A 14,523-nucleotide genomic window follows, 5' to 3' on the forward strand; every position below is an offset into this window, starting at 1 on the left:
GAGAGAACATTGCACAAATCTCATCTTTGGGTGAGTTTCCTCACTCTGAGGGTCATCGAATGTTCACAAGAGAGCACTATTCTGTTCGTACGTCTCACATTGAATGTCAAAGTGGCCCTTAACCCCCTACAGCACTAATACCTAAACCTCACCTCGAGTTACTAGGTGAGCCTCCCATAAAGATATATATACCAATCTAGGGTTAGGGCATTATGGCTAGTCAGAGTCTCTCTCTCTGCAATATTTACTGCATTTTGATAAATCCAGGCCTCAGATTGTAAGCCCTCTGGGGATAGGGAAATACCTACAGTACCTGAATGTAATCCACTTTGAAGTGCTGCAAAAAGTGGAATGTAAATTTAAAAAAATAAAATGAGCAGATCAAACATCAAAGCCAACACTTAACAGAAGGAGTTGTCAGAGTTGCAGGTATCTGGATCAGCAGTGCTAAATGATGTATTACTACTGCCATCCATGAATGTATTAATTATGAGGCGAACAGAAGATGGAAGACTTACCAGCTGACAAACTCAGAATGGAACCACCCTTCACTTATGTGGGGTTAGATGTCTTTGGACTGTGGTGTGTGAGTTCCTGACAAGTGAGAGGAAGGCTTACAAATGTTCCCATGCATGAGCACTTGTGCTGTTCACATTGCTGTTATTGAGTCCATGGATAACTCCATCTTTCTAAATCCCTCTGAAGGTTCTTCTCCATCAAAGAACCTGCCAAACAGCTCTGTTCCAAATTTGGAACCAACTTCATTAGAGCCTGCAGAGAGTTGAGAAACAACTCAGAAGAGTTTGACAGTTCTGCTGTAAACAGGTATCTGTCAGAACAAAAGTGTACCTGGATATTCAGTTCTCCTCATTCTTTGCACGAGTGGAGTCTGTGAATGCGTGATTGGGGTCAGTGCATCTTGAACTCTATGCTGGGTTTGCTATTGGCCAGCTTGGAAAGCTCATGCACACACCTGGGGGTGTGTGCATGGCAATTTCTTATATTCTTATATGGAAGCTGGCCAGTAGTGTGCAGCTCGCCCTGTCTTCTGGCACCCCAGGTGAGCACTAATCTTACCCACCTGTACAAAGCTAGTTCTTCTATTAGGCAAACAAGTCAGTCACCTAAGATGACAACATTTTGAAGGCAAGGGTGGTAAAACCCCCAGAAACCTCCCAGTACCACCTGTTATAGCACAGCATCACAAGAGAGAAAGAATGAATGCTGGATAGATGTGGAAGGTGGAGACATACTTCTGAGTGAACATCATCTGCTATTATTCTCTGTCGTCTGTCACTCATCCAGTTTCTAATCCAGGCAACCCGGTTGTTGGTTTTTTTTTATGAACCTTCTGTGCAGGACAGTAGCAAAAGCTTTGCTGAATTCCGAGCATACAACATCCAGTGAATGCCCGTGATCTAGTTTTCTAGTCAACCAATCAAAAAAGTTGATCAAATCTCCCTCTGGCACCAGCACCCAGCAGCAGGAGCACTAGTTCCCAGCAATGAAGGTGTGTCCAGCAGCACTAGCTCCCCTAATAACGAGGGAGCGATTGGCTGCAGAAACAGAGGTGCCCTCCCTTTCCCAGCCCTACCATAACCCAACGCCTTTAACAAAGGAGCCCTCCTTCGCCGCTGCTCAAACGCACGGCCTGCTGCTGCTGCTGCTATTGGCAGGTTTCCTCGTGCGGGTGCCACCCCGCGCCGCCCGGAGCCTGCACTTCCCCCTCCCGGCGGAGGAGGGCAGCAGAACGGCCGCTGGGCTGCGGCGGAAGAGCGCGTCCGACATGGCTGTGAACCTCAGCAAGAACGGAGCAGCCCTGCAGACCGCCTACAAGGACGTGGTGGACGAGAAATCCAAAACCGACTGGTAAGGAAGGCAGCAGGGCGCTCGCCGCCCTTCTGGTACTGCAACTGCCTTTATATTTTTTTTTTTCAAACCTGGCCGCGTCGGGCTCCTGCATCCCCACCCTACTCTGTGTGTGTGTGTAGTACGTGTACGTGTGTCGGGGAAGGTTGCCTGATTTCCTGCAAGCAAACTCCGTTCTTACTCAACCCATCGCTTCTTGCCTGCTGCCGCGGTCTCTGAATGTGAGCCGGCGCTGTATATGCAAAAAGCCGCGCTTAAACTGCGCGCGTTATAGCCCCTTCCAGGGCTTTTATGAGCGGAACTGGAGAGGTTTCAGGAAGTCTGCCGGCGGCTCCTGGGACAAACAGGGAAGGAGTGCTCGACCGGGCGGGCGCTCTGCACAGACTTCCTGCTCCTTGCAACAGTGGGCTCAGCGGGGTGAGGGGCGTCCTTGTAGGGGCCCCTATCAAGGACTAAGGGGGTCCGGCAAGCGCCCCCCGAGAGGAAAGGTGCGGGCTTGGGCAGCGCTGCCGGCGTGACGCAGGGACCTCTTTGATGTATCATTTGTAGAGAGGTTTGGCATCCTCTCTGCTTTGCTACTCCTGGCTTTTCTCGGAAAAAAAAAAGAGGTTGATTTATTTGTTAGCCCCTTTAGAAACGAAAGCTGAACATTACAAGTAGCTTCTCTTCCTCATAACGCGGAACCGTGGTTAAGAGTAGGAAGTAAAAGTCACCTTAAGAGGAAAGGTTCTTAAAGCAGCAACACCAGCCGGCCACGTTAACGGTCTGTTCACACAGGCTAAGAGCTCACTTTCGTCAATTTGCTTTTTTAACTAATTACTGAGCCAACTTTAATGAGTGTTCCATCTGCCCTCTCATTAGATATCTCATTATATCCATGTGCTTTGCCCTGATTCTCATCAGAGCCCCATGAAGGTGTCATAAAGCTAAAGCATGAATACAACATGGACAGCCGAAGAGCATATCTTCATCTGACTTCCATGCAAGTATTGCATGGCTCCTCATCTGTGCCCGACAACTGAACAGTGGATCTTAAGCAGACCCTCATATAGGTGTAACATTGATGCATGAAAAACATGAATACAGCATGGACTGTTGAAGAACAGATTCTCTCATGAGTCCCATGCAGGGGCTGCACTGATCCATGAAAATTAGGAACATGGCACAAGTGAAGAGTAGGTTTGGGGGAAGAGTTTTTAAACAAGGGGGGTATGAACACAAAATCCCTGTACACCTTCCATTCCAAAAAGGTATACAAATATAAGACTTTAAGTTAGAACAAAATGTCTAATATTACTTAAATAGATGTGTGTAATTTAATACACTTTCCCCTCTGAATTAAAGGAGATAGGCCAAGGAATGACGCTAAGTATTTCTTCATGGAAAGTACGGTGGATGCATGGAACAGCTTCCCAATGGAAGTTGTGAAGCTGGTAATTAAAGGCAGCTAGGATTAGGCACAGAGGTACCAGGGAGTAAGGGTAAAGCCTGAAATCACTTAGGCTCTGTGGCTTTGCACCAGGAACAGGCAGACTAAAGGGGCTTGATGGTCCATATCTGCCAGCATTTTCTGTAGTTAAGACCAAAAATGAAAGCCTTAGACCCACATAAAACAAAGTAATTTTTTTTTTAATTATCTGGACAGTCTCTTAATCTTGAAAGATATGACCATAAAAAGAATGAAAAGATGCAGACTAGATGAGCCTTCCAGTCTTTACCTATTGTCAGATCTGCCTCTAGCTTTTATTCCTGTGTAAATGTAACCCTCAGACTGAAGTCCTCACTGTAAGAGTCCATACTTAACTTTAAAGGCAATGCCCTTCCCTCCCATATCTTCCATAAGCCCCTCTCTTCCAGGATTCCTTGTCATGGTGAGGATTACTCTCTAACAGGCCGATACAGAAAAACGCGCGGGAGAGCGGGCGTCCCTAGCGCCTCCTTTTTGACAGGAGCGGTGGCTGTCTGCAGGTTTGACAGTCGACGCTCAATTTTTCCGGCGTCTGTTCTCAAACCCGCTGATAGCCACGGGTTCGGAAAACCGGACCCCGGCAAAATTGAACGTCCATCTTCTGGGCCGCGGGCAGATTTTTAATTTTTTTTTTTTTTTTTTACTTTTGGGGCCTCCAACTTAATATCACTATGATAATAAGTCGGAGGGTGTACAGAAAAGCAGTTTTTTCTGCTTTTCTGTACACTTCCCCAGTGCCGGCAGAAATTAACGCCAGCCTTTGGGCAGGCTTTAATTTCTGAAAGTAAAATGTGCGGCTTCACTGCACATTTTACTTTCTGTATTGGGCAGGAATAACTAATAGGGCCATCAACATGCATTTGCATATTGCGGGTGCTATTAGTTTCGGGGGAGTTGGATGTGCATTTGACGCGCTATTACCCCTTACCGTATAAGGGGTAGAGCTAGTGCGTCAAACGCACGTCCACACCTGGGCTAACAGTGCGCTCTTGTCGGCCTGTAAGAATCTGAGTGTTGTTCTATCAATCTTTAATGTATATACAGTAATAAGCACGCTGGACTCTTGCTATGGATCCAATATAAGTTTACTAAGTAAAGTTTAAATAGAAGTAAATGGCATGTACAAGTCCTTTTTCAAATAAGTCCATTATATAATCCTTTTCCAATAAATCTGTGACTGTAAAATGGCATTATCTGTCCTTTCTGTATCCCTATGCTTGATGACAAAATGCAATGTCCCATTTCTCATACTTTTAATCAAGATCACTTACCTCTAAGCTGGGTGCGTGCACCCAACAAAACATATCGCGCACAAGAAATCCCAATATTATTTGTACTATACTAGATCATATTGAACAACTTGAAGTGGGCTTGTAAAAATTTGCACAAAACAAAAATGTTTGCGCACAGCTTCAAATATTCAAGGTGCCTTGAGCAGACTTCTTTCTGCTTCTCCAGCCGCCTCATTTCCTTTGATGGCACCTCCCAACTTCTTCTCCAGAATATTTCAAGTGATTAACATGGATGGGTGCTGCTCTTCTCCTTCCCTTCCTCTTTAGGGACACGTTTGGATGTCCCAGACTTCTTCAACCTCCTGCGGCTGCTGGGGCTCTAAATTTCTCTGATAAAGGAATTTAGATGGCAGCAAAATTAAGACCGGAGATCCAAAACCAAATAGAGGAAGGGCGGATTCAAAGTCCTTCAGAAAAACTTTGCAAAAATAAACAGAGCAAGCTCTTAAACAAAAGGGAGTAACCCTTATCTTCTCTCTCTAAACCCAGCCCTTAACCAAAATGGCCCAAGGGTAGTCTTTCCCAAAAAAATAAAAGGGGAAACAGCCCCATCCTGCCTCCCGAAAAGCTGACCTGCAATTAGTTTCTCCCCTTTTATAGAAACAGGAAGCAACCATGCAGCAACCCACAAGGGGGAGCTGGAAACCTTTTGGAATGCTTTTCTTCTTCCTACATTGGTACAGTCAGAGCCCTTGGTTTCCTGTGGCAGACTTTTTAAATTCTGTGGTAATTATGTAGCAGATTTGCATAATTTTGTATAAAAATTCACACCTGGCTATGCAAACAGTCACTTTAAAAAATTGAAAATCATTCATATTTGTTTTTAAACTATTTAAACTCTGTATGAATACAAAATGTATTAAGTAAAAAAAATCAATTTATCAAGATAACTTGAAAATGTCACTTCGGTTTTGAACTGAAATAGTGCAAGAATCCTTTTTATATTTTCTCGAGAAAGTCCTTGTCTTTCCAAGTATATGAAATTCTGTATGTTAGAAATGTCCTCAGCAGCAGCAGATTGTCCTACTGTTAATTACACAGAAAGGTGTGCACATATATTGGACACACAGTAACAGATGCAAAAATGGGTTGCATTATCACAAGTTGAAACTTGTTAGCAGTAGTGTCAGTTATCCATGCATCTCTTAATTGACATTAATACCCTATCTGTGAGATACCAGTAGTTGCAGACTTCCAAAAAACATCTAGGTCTTTGCAAATAGTGTATGATTGGCCACACATGCAGGTGCAAGAACCTTTTGTATAAATATTAAATTCTACTATAGGGACATCCCTCCATCCAGGAATTGTATCTAAAACATCTTTTGGTTTGATAAGCATTTAAGAAATCTTTGAAGGATCAAACATTGACTGCTTTCTCTATCCACTCCAGTTTCACTCCCCTCCCCCTTCACTTCAAGACAAGAGGGAAGGGGGTTTGAGGAGTGGATCAACAGAAGATGACTCCCTGCAGGCTGTTTGCCAGGGGAGAGCTTGCAGCAGGAGCAGCAAGAGGGCTGAGACTGAAAGCACTTAATTCAATCTTTTGAAGAAAACTAAGAGGTGTGAAAGCTTTCAGGAATGTTGATTCTGTGGCGAATTGCAAATTATGCAGCAAAAAGCTAATTGTGCAGTTTCTCCTGTGGTCCCACAATTGCGGAAGGCTAGGAACAGTCATTCATTCTTAGTAGAGACCCAGTAGAGCTCTACATATGTAGACATCTATACATCTACTGGAGTGGAAAAATATTTAGAAAACTTAAGACAGACAAAAATATTTAGAAGCCAGGAAAATATTCTTTTCTTTTTCTCTGTTTTGATCACCTTTTTTTTTTTTCTGCTGCTGTTATTGCGCTCTGTTTTTGAATATTTTTGTTTTGTGTATTTGAGGATTTTTTTTTGTATTTTCTTTACTTGTCCCCTCTTGTTAAGGGCATTCACCTCCCTTTCTTCTACTTGCAGGCACTCTCCTTCTTCATCTCCACCCATCCCCACTACCTCTCTCTCCTCCCCCCCCCCCCCCCCCCTTCTGGTTTCTTTAAGCCCACCAATAGGGCCTTGCCGCTGTGACTCTTCCCGGGACCCACCGCCGTTGTCGAAGTCATTCTTTTCACCAAGGCCCCACCAGCATATCTCTTGTCAGGTGCCAGATGCCAAATTTTGGGTGCTGGGGACTTTTCCAGCCCCATATCTATATGCAGATATGGGGATACTGAAAGAGAAGACATGGGAATAAGACCAACAAAGGAAGACAGGAAGCTGAGAACAGCATGAGTTTATCTTTTGGAGCATGAAGATGGTTTCTGCTTTAGCAGAAGAGGGAAGTGGAAGACTTTAGTTCCTCTATCTGACCTTGCACACTGCAGACACTGTATCCCGAGCCCTCCAGCCCTGGCTGCGTGTGACTTGTTTAGAACCTCTGTGACCGAGAGAGCAGTGGGGTTTTTTTTTTTTTTCCAAGCAGGGTTTCAAGGTTATCTGTGGGTTCTGGGTCCTCTGGGACAGCTTGTGCCCTATCCTGCTTGTAAAATAGTATGAGAGGCGTTTTTCTTTAGATAATTCAGTTGACAATCAAAACAAAACACATCTTTAAAATTCAGCCTCTTGATTCTGGTGTATGTATTATTTATGAGGCGTACGTAAAAATGTTTAAAATTTCCACATAGTTACTGCTTCCACCGTTTGAGTTTAAGTAAATCTGAGGTGCTGCTGATCATCATCCGAAGCCCATTCTCAACATCACAAATAGGCACAGATCTTCATCGGAGCCCCCTGCGGGCGTCGCGCTGGTACATGTAAAGTAGGAATTCGGCACAGAGAGCTGAGGTGCAGATCTTCATCAGAGCCCCCTGCGGGTGTCGCGCTGGTACATGTAAAGTAGGAATTCAGCACAGAGAGCTTGAAGCGCAGATCTGCATCGGAGCCCCCTGCGGGCGTCACGCTGGTGCATGTAAAGTAGGAATTCGGCACAGAGAGCTGAGGTGCAGATCTTCATCAGAGCCCCCTGTGGGCGTCGTGCTGGTGCCAGCATTTAGAGCCCATGGCTGCAGGATCCTAGAAGGGTCCTGGTAAGTGAGCCCCCAGCCGAGTCGTGTCACCACAATGACTGGCAAGATAAAATAAGGGGAAAATCCCCAGGTAGTTGTGAATGGAGTATTATGGCATCACATCCCAGCCCTGTTTCCGAATGCACTGGAAGCCCAAAGGAGGAAGAAACTGAGTGGGGGGAAAACCCCCCAAAATACAACCCAGACCTAGAGATAGGACTCGGAGGGAGAAATAAAGCCAAGTAGGTAATGAGTAATGTAAGCTGCCACTTAAAGCTCCTTGTTCCAGTGCCTGCCCATCTTAAAGCTATGTTAGCCAGACTTTGCATGTAAGGCTAGCTCAGACTCTGGCTGTTGAGATGAAGCCATCTGACAGCCTTCAGCTCAGTCATGGGGTAGAGACAGGAAAGTGTGGACTTTGGGTTTGCATCAGTGGTGCAGTAGCAGCAAAGTTATGCAAATCAAAGCAGCAGGACTGGTGTATTACGCTGCAGAGACTGTTGCAGCCATTATCAGATTTATTTATTTGATTTTATACGCCATCTTTCATGTAATTCAGAGTGGATTATGTTCAGGTACAGTAGGCATTTCCTTGTTCCCAGAAGGTTTATAATCCAAGTGATATATTTACTAAGCCATGTTAGAGATTTACTGTGCAGTAAGCTCCTTAGTACAGTGATGTATGGTATTTTATACTTCAATAAGGCCAAAATGGTAATGAGCTGCTGTACATGCAAATGCATGGCGTATTCTAGTGATTAGAGCTGTGAACCAGGGAAACCAGAGTTCAAATCCAGCTGCCGCTCCTCGTGACAAGTCACTTCACCCGCTATTGCCTCAGGCACAGACCTTAGGAAATACCTACAGTACTGATCTGCTTTGGAGTGCTGAAAGGTGGAATATAACTAAGTGAAATAATTTCATGGTAGTGAAATAATGTAGCTTTCCGGGAGTTGTACCTAACTTTCCCTGGGAGCTTTGGGATGCTAACAGACATCCCAGTACTCCTGGGGCTGTGTCTACAAGGGCCTGATCACTCGATGAAGCACCCCAAAGAGTAAAAAGGGAATGGTGAATAAAGCGATGGAAGTCATACTGCCTCTGTATCGCTCCATGGTGAGACTGCACCTTGAATACTGTGCGCAGTTCTGGTCACCACATCTCAAAAAAAAAAAAAGAAGATATAGTTGCACTGGAGAAAGTGCAGAGAAGGGCGACCAAAATGATAAGGGCATGGAACGGCTTCCCTATGAGGAAAGGCTGAAGAGGTTAGGGCTGTTCAGCTTGGAGAAGAGACGGCTGAGGGGGGTGGATATAATAGAAGTCTACAAAATCATGAAAGGATTTGAACAAGTTAATGTAAATCTGTTATTTACTCTCTCAGATAATAGAAGGACCAGGGGGCACTCCATGAAGTTAGCAAGTAGTTCATTTAAAAGAAATTGAAGACAATTCTTCACTCAGCGCATAGTTAAGTTTTGAAATTCATTGCCGGAGGATGTGATTACAGCAGTTAGTGTAACTGGGTTTAAAAAAGGTTTGGATAAGTTCCTAAAGGAAAAATCCATAAACTGATATTATTTAATAAGCAATAGTAGCTTGAGATTTATTTAATGTTTGGGTACTTGTGACTTGGATTGGCCACTGTTGGAAACAGGATGCAGGGCTTGATGGACCCTTGGTCTGACCCAGTATGGTGCATCTTATGGCTTATGTCCCTTGAGGCTCTTGTGAGACCTTTGTCCCACCCTTCGCCCAGCCTCTTTAGAGGTGACCCCAGTGCAATTGAAATTTTAAAAAATTCAAATTGTGTGGCAAAAGCCCCTCTCAATCATGCCCCTTTTGAAAAATTGGAACACTCAGAGCCCGTCCAAGAAATTTATTTTTTACCTGTCACAGAAACCAATATTAGATTAGATTTGAAACAGCCTTTCAAAAGGAGCAGACAAGTCTCTTTGCTACTTTTCTCATATTAAAAAAAAAAAAAAAAAAATTCCATTCCAGGTTTCCCCAGAAGTTACTGCTCTGCTGGTTTAACCCTCAACATTTTTCCTATCTGCAGTACATTTATTTTCTTTTACAAAGTAAAACATGTGACAAATAGAATAATATTATGCATTCTTTAAGAAAGTCTGTTTAATACAGAATGCAGATGTTTTGAAGAATTTTTTAAATATTTTGAGACGTGCAGCCACCTCCAAGGTACTTCCAATTTAGGGGTCTAACTTTTCATTATAATGCTGAATTTGAGCTTAATGACTATAAGTTTTTTTTGTTTTTTTTTTTTTTTTTAAGTTATGCTACTTATTGCAACTGTATCTATTTATTGAAAAGATAATTCAGACATAGTTAAATATATTGCCAGGTACTAATATTTTTCCTGAATTGTCTGAAAAATCCTGTTCCAGATTCCAGTTCCTTTTTTTTTTTTTTTTTTTACTTGCTAACCCTCAATTCTATCAGAATCCCCTCTTCTATGAACCTGCAGTGTTGCCATGTATTGATGATCTTTCTCTGTGTTTTCTTTAAATTATAATTGTGTTTTTCAAACTGCTATTTATTTTGGGCACTCTGTTACTAGAGTCCATGCTTACTGACCAAGATATTTACTTTTAATCGTTTTAAAAGGAATCTGAAATACATTACATCCTAGAAATGAGTGAGTAACAGATTACCTGTCCAGAGTAATGTTACCAGCCTGAAGTTAATTGGGAGTATGGCAGAAGCTTCTAGTTGGCGGATGTGACTTGCACGGTGATAGGGTGGTGGGTATGATACAGAGTGGAGGCAGGTTACTGCTACATGCCTAAACAGGAATAGCTGAGACAGGTCTCTGACTGACTGACTGTTATCTGCATCTGCTTTGCTCTAGGGCCCTCTACACCTATGAGGGGAACAGCAATGACATCAGGCTGGCAGGCACTGGAGGTGAGTGTTCCCTCAGTCTCTTGTGTTCCCAGCTCTGGAGGGGAGTGCCCCCTCTGTGTGTGTCTCTCTCCTTATCTCTCATCCCCATCTCTGTCCGTCGTCTTCTTTCTCATCCCCTCAGTTCCCAGCTCTGGAGGGGAGTGCCCCCGTCTGTGGCGCTCTTATATGGCATTAACAATAATCAGCGATTTGCTCAATAGATCTGTTTTCACTGTTCTCGTATGGGGGAGCAATTCCCATAAGCAGCTCCTTAATTTGCAAACCATGGAGCAATAGGCATGCATCCACTCACTTAAGATCGATGTGCTTGAAACCCTAATCCACTGGCTAAGTGCTGTGTGTGTGTGTATCTTTCTCTCCGTCCCATTCATCTCTGGTTAGAAGGATGATACCAGTGACGGTTGGAGGGGAAGAGGAATTTCAGTGGATGATGCTCACTGAGGTCTATGGAGCTGAGCTGGGTAATAAGAAGAGGATATACGTAGGGCTGTAATGTTAGGGAAGAGGTCGGAGGGTGCAGGAGGTGAATGATATGGTTGGAGGGAAGGGTGATTGCACTCTTGAGCAGGATGTAAAAAGGATCCAGCAGTCCTGCAGCCTTTGATGTCTGTCTGTCTTTCCTGCTTTAGATGGTGGCCTGGAGGAGCTGGTGGATGAACTGAACAGTGGGAAGGTGATGTACGCCTTCTGCCGAGTGAAAGACCCCAACTCCGGGCTGCCCAAATATGTACTCATTAATTGGGTGAGTGCAGCAAAGGGAAACACCGAACATTCTCCAACACTGGACTCCGAAAACCCAGGAAACATTTGTTGCATGAGTAGCAATGAGCAAAGCAGTGTGTTTTATTTTTGGTCAAATTTCCACCAAGTTACTGGTGTCATGGTTAGAAGGTTAGCAATGCACGTCCAGCTTATGATCCTCTCCTGACCCACACATCTTTTCACACGAGTATTGGGGATGCATCATCCTAGGTTCGTTCTGCACTGACCTGACAAGAGAGGCAGAGCACGCGAAAGCTGGTTAGTGACTATTTAATTGGGGAGTTAGGGTATGGCCTGAGAGTGAACTTAGAGTCAGAAGGACAAAGATTTCTGAGCTGCGACCCTGCTGGTTTCGTGTGGAAATGCATATTGGAGAGCAGTCTGTGTTCAGTTACAGTGGTTGCATCCAGAGTAAGTTTCTTGGGGAACGGCTCATAGGGTTCCACTTTGGGGGGTGAAGTTTTATTTACAAACCTGTCACCTTGGGGTTGTAGTCTAGTCTTGGTATCCTTTTTTGTTTTTGATATATCACACTTCCATTAACAGAACTATCAGAGCAGTTTTCTGTATAATTTCATAAGAAATATACAAAGCAATTTAATCTAAAATTATAAAACAAGACTAACACTACACATTAACAAACAGTAACAAAGTATCTTTCAACAAACAAAATTGTAAAAACATAGTAAAACAGTAATAATAATACTCAGGTACAGATTTAGATTATAAGCCCTCTGGGTATAGGAAATATCTACAGTATGTCAATGTAATCTGCTTTGAAAGAGCCTGAAAAGCAGACTATAAATCAAAATAATAAATAAACTTACTCTTTACTATAACTGTACTTACCTCTGTTCCGGTACCCTCCACTCTGAGCGGGGTGGACAGGAATTTCAGGGCACAGAGAGGAGGAAAATGTCTGCTCTGGTATGAGGAGATCAGAAAGAGAGGGGCCTTTTGGATGTGCCTTAGTTACACCGTGCTAGACTATGCAGCACTAGAGACTGGGACTTCTCTGTTGCACCTTCTACCCTCTGCAACTCCTTACCAGAGGCTTTACGCCTGGCTGACGGATTGAAAACTTTCAAAACCTTAAACACAGTTGTTTACAGTCATATTACTAGCCATTGGGACTCTGATTTAAGTATTTCCTTATTGATATTCTTGATGGCTATGGTTTTGCTTTATTTATAAACCCAAACAATATAACATGAAAAAATTATGAATTCAAAAAGAGACCTGTTATATGGATGTCAATAATCTGAGTGTACCTTCATACGATGCTGTAAAAAAATACGGCTATCGTGACTGTGAAGCCTATATGTAGGCTTTAAAAATCATTAGGTACCCCAGTGTTGGAATGCAAACTTTTGTAGTGCTCACTGTCCACTGTGCAATTGTTGCTGAAATGATCACGTGGATACTGTTGCAATATTCACTTATCTCAAAATTGTAGTCGGTCTTGCCTCAGCCGACATCCTGATGTTTCGGAGGCTGGCTCCTTCTTCAAGGGCTGGATATGCGCAAGAGAGACCGGTATTCCAGTGAAACATTAGATGTTGTGACAGTGAATCTGGTGAAACACAGGTAAAGTGTGCAAAAAAAAGAGACATCTTTTAGTTATTGAAAAAACAACAATTAATTTAGGCTGAAATGTAGAGAGATACATACTTGATTACTGTGCCAGCAATGTTCAACTTGTTAGGTTTGTTTAGCGGTCTGTGAAGCTCCGCTGTGGAGGAAATGAAATGACCAGAGAACTGTTTACTCTGTCTTAACTGCTGTAATTGTTAGCCTGCTTGTTAAAACCTGCAAACGGGCAGAAAAGGCTGCTGTTTTTTTAAAACTTGAAGTGGTAAAAGTTGTGCTCAAATCTCGGAATAAAATTTAAAGTACTTACTGAAAAACAAGCGGCTGCTCCCACGACTCTGTGCTGGCGCGAAGTTGAACATTGCTGGCACAGTAATCAAGTATGTATCTCTCTACATTTCAGCCTAAGTTAATTGTTTTTTCAATAACTAAAAGATGTCTCTTTTTTTTGCACACTTTACCTGTGTTTCACCAGATTCACTGTCACAACATCTAATGTTTCACTGGAATACCGGTCTCTCTTGCGCATATCCAGCCCTTGAAGAAGGAGCCAGCCTCCGAAACATCAGGATGTCGGCTGAGGCAAGACAGACTACAATTTTGAGATAAGTGAATATTACAACAGTATCCACGTGATCATTTCAGCAACAATTGCACAGTGGACAGTGAGCACTACAAAAGTTTGCATTCCAACACTGGAGTACCTAATGATTTTTAAAGCCTACATATAGGCTTCACAGTCACGATAGCCGTATTTTTTTACAGCATCGTATGAAGGTACACTCAGATTATTGACATCCATATAACAGGTCTCTTTTTGAATTTATGGTTTTGCTTTTACATGTTAATGATTGTTTATAATCTCTCTTTTATATTTGTTTTATTTGTACGTTGCCTAGTTCTGTTATAGGCAATTTATAAATCTGGATAAAGATAAAATACCACCTCAGAGCTGACTTTTATTTTTTTCTTACAGACTGGCGAGGGGGTGAATGATGCCAGGAAGGGTGTCTGTGCCAATCATGTCAGCACCATTGCAAACTTCTTAAAGGTATAGTCTCGCTTATCAAACTAGATCTGCCAGGGGCCAGTTCAAGGCCAGTGTTGTGGTTCTTAGATGGTGGCAGATAAAGACCCTACCAAATGTAAAAATATTTCTTTTCTCTTTGTAGTGTGTTGTCAGTGTGCATAACAGGATTCAGCTGTTGCACAGTTTCACAGGGTCCTCATCTCTGGTGTTTGTGCACAGAGATGTAACATGACTCGCTCAAGGACTTAACTTGGGCACTGTAGGCCCAGGCCCAGCACGACACTGCTTGCTTACTACCCACTCCCAAATTGCATGCTGATTACAGAGTCAGTGGGTAGTCTCTTTGGGAGAAAAATTCTGGCCTTCAGCTTTATTTATAATCCAAGAGTATGATTACATCTTATGTATCCTAACTATCTAGGGTTCAGCTTTTACAATATAAGACTGTCAATCAGTCATCATAAATCATTACAGCTGCCTGACAGACCTAGCTGAGGCAGAGAGCACATAGCCTGCCAGACCGACCTGGCTAGTCCT

General features: G+C 43.2%; 1 protein-coding gene and 1 long non-coding RNA gene across 5 annotated transcripts in view; one reads left to right on the forward strand and one right to left on the reverse strand.

Moving 5' to 3' along the window:
• Nucleotides 1-1,630: 1,630 nt before the first annotated feature.
• The window catches only part of DBNL (drebrin like), a 32,257-nt gene continuing 19,364 nt past the window's right edge, over nt 1,631-14,523 (forward strand). For 2 of the 4 annotated variants that reach the window (XM_029604174.1, XM_029604177.1), the window contains exons 1-4: nt 1,633-1,869; nt 10,549-10,604; nt 11,234-11,346; nt 13,933-14,007. In XM_029604174.1, the coding sequence (XP_029460034.1) occupies nt 1,787-1,869; nt 10,549-10,604; nt 11,234-11,346; nt 13,933-14,007 (327 nt within the window). In that variant the 5' untranslated portion in view covers nt 1,633-1,786. Of the gene's footprint in view, nt 1,870-10,548; nt 10,605-11,233; nt 11,347-13,932; nt 14,008-14,523 lie in introns of all 4 variants that reach the window. The other 2 variants (XM_029604175.1, XM_029604176.1) reach the window with 2 other exon arrangements.
• LOC115092838 lies at nt 12,810-13,305 on the reverse strand. Its single transcript, XR_003857093.1, has 3 exons — nt 13,267-13,305; nt 13,038-13,098; nt 12,810-12,939 (listed from the first exon to the last, which is right to left on the reverse strand). It is a non-coding gene; the product is annotated as an uncharacterized LOC115092838 (long non-coding RNA).

Source organism: Rhinatrema bivittatum, chromosome 5, assembly GCF_901001135.1.
Source record: "Rhinatrema bivittatum chromosome 5, aRhiBiv1.1, whole genome shotgun sequence".
Taxonomy (NCBI): domain Eukaryota; kingdom Metazoa; phylum Chordata; class Amphibia; order Gymnophiona; family Rhinatrematidae; genus Rhinatrema; species Rhinatrema bivittatum.